The sequence below is a fragment of the Etheostoma cragini genome, chromosome 23 (assembly GCF_013103735.1).
Source record: "Etheostoma cragini isolate CJK2018 chromosome 23, CSU_Ecrag_1.0, whole genome shotgun sequence".
Taxonomy (NCBI): Eukaryota; Metazoa; Chordata; class Actinopteri; order Perciformes; family Percidae; genus Etheostoma; species Etheostoma cragini.
In genome coordinates this window covers 671,919-675,412 of record NC_048429.1, presented here as the reverse complement: position 1 = coordinate 675,412, position 3,494 = coordinate 671,919, and the positions used below count along the sequence as shown (strand labels likewise).

General features: G+C 37.9%; 1 protein-coding gene across 1 annotated transcript in view; it reads right to left on the bottom strand.

The window, feature by feature from the left end:
- Window positions 1-546: 546 nt before the first annotated feature.
- LOC117939053 (myelin regulatory factor-like protein) overlaps window positions 547-3,494 on the bottom strand; it is a 21,758-nt gene continuing 18,810 nt past the window's right edge. Inside the window, exons 22-23 of the mRNA XM_034864096.1 lie at window positions 1,558-1,629; window positions 547-741 (exon numbers count right to left, since the gene is read on the bottom strand). Coding sequence (XP_034719987.1) covers window positions 649-741; window positions 1,558-1,629 — 165 coding nt within the window. The 3' untranslated portion in view covers window positions 547-648. The remainder of the gene's footprint in view (window positions 742-1,557; window positions 1,630-3,494) is intronic.

The window sequence follows — 3,494 nt, the reverse complement described above, 5'->3', positions numbered from 1 at the left end:
CCCACCCCCCCCACACACACACACACACACACACACCTCCGTCACTCAGCCGACGCTTTTATCCAAAACGACTTACAGTTGCTAAGCAACGGTAGGGTTTAGGGTCTTGCTCAGGGACACATCGGTTGACGTATCGCAGTGGGAGTTGTTTTATTGATAGCAAAAAACTTTCAAAAAAACTCAAATATATATTTTTTGCCATCAGTGTGAAAAAAAAATCTCTTAAAAAGCCGTTTAAACAGCTTAATTGGGATGTCGTCTTATTGTCAAAGAAGGGCAAAAACTGGAATATTAGGCGCGTGTAAACGTAGTAAAAGTGAATTATTCATGTTTTCTGGTCTAATCTCTGCTGTTGTTGTTGTTTTTCTCCCTAAAGCTGAACAGGAAATAGAAAAATACATAAATAAAAATACAAAAGGAGACGTTGGGTTCGTCTGATCTGAGAAAACCTCCACGGACCGTTTTTATTTTGCAATTACACAAAATATCAGCAAAAGTGACTTATATCAACATAGAAATGCATTTGCAGCTTTGAACAACATGGAAGAGTTTTAATATCTCTGATTGTCATCTTCGGGATGAGAAAAGCAAATATTTCATGTACTTTTTGACTGTATTAAAGTTGTGATTTGTGGTGTGAATGTGTGTCTATGGGTCGGTGCAGCGTCTGTAGAAGTGTAGGTGGTAATCGGTGAAGAGCGCCCCCGCGTAGTGGTGGTCAGTACTGCAGTCTGCCTGGCCCTGAGGACACACACAGGAACACATACTTATATTTATTATGTATTTTATGATTTATTTAATGTCCTACTATGTGAAAATGGAGGAGTTGAGAATAAATCCTATTTTCTTTTGTATTGTCCGTATTATGATGAGTTAAAAATACTCATCTTACAGGAAATGTCCCAATGTACTGATGGAGTAGTTGTTTAGAGGTATAAAATCTATATAATATACATCTATAAAATATAGAAAATACATATATATATATATACATATGTGTATATGTGTATATACATATGTATATATGTATATGTATATATATACAGTGCATGTGTTTATATATGTATACATATATGTATATATATACATATATATGTATATATGTGTGTATATATATGTATGTATATATATGTGTGTGTATATGTACAGTATATATGTATATATGTACAGATGTATATATACAGTGCATATGTGTATATATGTATAGACACATATACAGTATATACACATAAGCACATATATACATACATATATACATATATACATATATACTGTACATAAACACACACATATTTACATACATATATACACACATATATACATATATATGTGTGTGTATATAAAAATATGTATATATTTTGTTTCTAATGCATGTAAAAAAATTAATAATAAATAATTTTAATAATGGAGCCCGTTTAGGAGTGGGCGTACACATAAAATTATTAATATATTAATAAAGTAGATACAAACTAACGTATTTCCCTGTTGGTTTGTCTCTGTGCATAATGAATAATTACAGGTGTGTCCTTAAAGAAGAAGAAGAGGAAGGTTTCTTACGGCCACGGTGGAGCGGAAGTGGTACGAGCTGTGATGAAGACGAGCCACGTGAAGAGGCCATTCATGTTCCCCCTGCAGAACCAGCACCGAGAAACCGTTAGCCCTTAAAACATCAGCTCTAGGTCTACTCTACAGGTCTAGACCGCTCTATAATATACAGGTAGAGCAGGTCTAGACCTCTCTATAATTTACAGGTAGATCAGGTCTAGACAGCTCTATAATTTACAGATAGAGCAGGTCTAGACCGCTCTATAATTTACAGATAGAGCAGGTCTAGACCGCTCTATAATTTACAGATAGAGCAGGTCTAGACCACTCTATAATTTACAGATAGAGCAGGTCTAGACCACTCTATAATTTACAGATAGAGCAGGTCTAGACCTCTCTATAATTTACAGATAGAGCAGGTCTAGACCACTCTATAATTTACAGATAGAGCAGGTCTAGACCTCTCTATAATCTACAGATAGAGCAGGTCTAGACCACTCTATAATTTACAGATAGAGCAGGTCTAGACCTCTCTATAATCTACAGATAGAGAAGGTCTAGACCGCTCTATAATTTACAGATAGAGCAGGTCTAGACCTCTCTATAATCTACAGATAGCAGGTCTAGACCGCTCTATAGTTTACAGGTAGATCAGGTCTAGACCGCTCTATAATTTACAGATAGAGCAGGTCTAGACCACTCTATAATTTACAGATAGAGCAGGTCTAGACCTCTCTATAATCTACAGATAGAGAAGGTCTAGACCGCTCTATAATTTACAGATAGAGCAGGTCTAGACCTCTCTATAATCTACAGATAGAGCAGGTCTAGACCGCTCTATAGTTTACAGGTAGATCAGGTCTAGACCTCTCTATAATTTACAGATAGAGCCGGTCTAGACCGCTCTATAATTTACAGATAGAGCAGGTCTAGACCTCTCTATAATTTACAGGTAGATCAGGTCTAGACCACTCTATAATTTACAGATAGAGCAGGTCTAGACCTCTCTATAATTTACAGATAGAGCAGGTCTAGACCTCTCTATAATGTACAGATAGAGCAGGTCTAGACTGCTCTATAATTTACAGATAGAGCAGGTCTAGACCACTCTATAATTTACAGATAGAGCAGGTCTAGACCTCTCTATAATTTACAGATAGAGCAGGTCTAGACCTCTCTATAATGTACAGATAGAGCAGGTCTAGACTGCTCTATAATTTACAGATAGAGCAGGTCTAGACCACTCTATAATTTACAGATAGAGCAGGTCTAGACCTCTCTATAATTTACAGATAGAGCAGGTCTAGACCTCTCTATAATCTACAGATAGAGCAGGTCTAGACCGCTCTATAATTTACAAGGACCCAAGACGACTAAGCGTGTGTTATAAAAGTCTTTTATACATTGTTGTGTCTCTTTAGAAATAAACAACGGACGAATAGAGTCTTTAAATGCTCCAGATGAACAGTTATTCACTGTCAAGTCAAAATGAATGGGAGTCAACGGGATGCTAACGGCGGGTTAGCGCTTCGTAGCATGGATTTCTGTCCATGTCCCTGATTAGCGTGAGCGTGGCAGTGATTAGCATGTTGTCCTCCTAGTGTGAGGGACACCTGCCACACCTCCATTATTCAGCAGTGTTGTCCCACACTTCCTGCATTATTCACTGTAATGGTACCTGAGCTAGTGGACTGGAACCTCACTGACCCTAAAACCAACACACACACACACACACACACACACACACACACACACACACACACACACACACTCACACACACACACACACACACACAACTTGATCCAGGCATGTTGTCCATCAAGCAACTTCTTGACTTGCAACAACTTGCTCCAGGTGACATGTTTACCTGGTGTTGGACGGGTATTTGCTTCAGGTGACATGTTTACCTGAGTGTTGGACGGGTATTTGCTCCAGGTGACATGTTTAC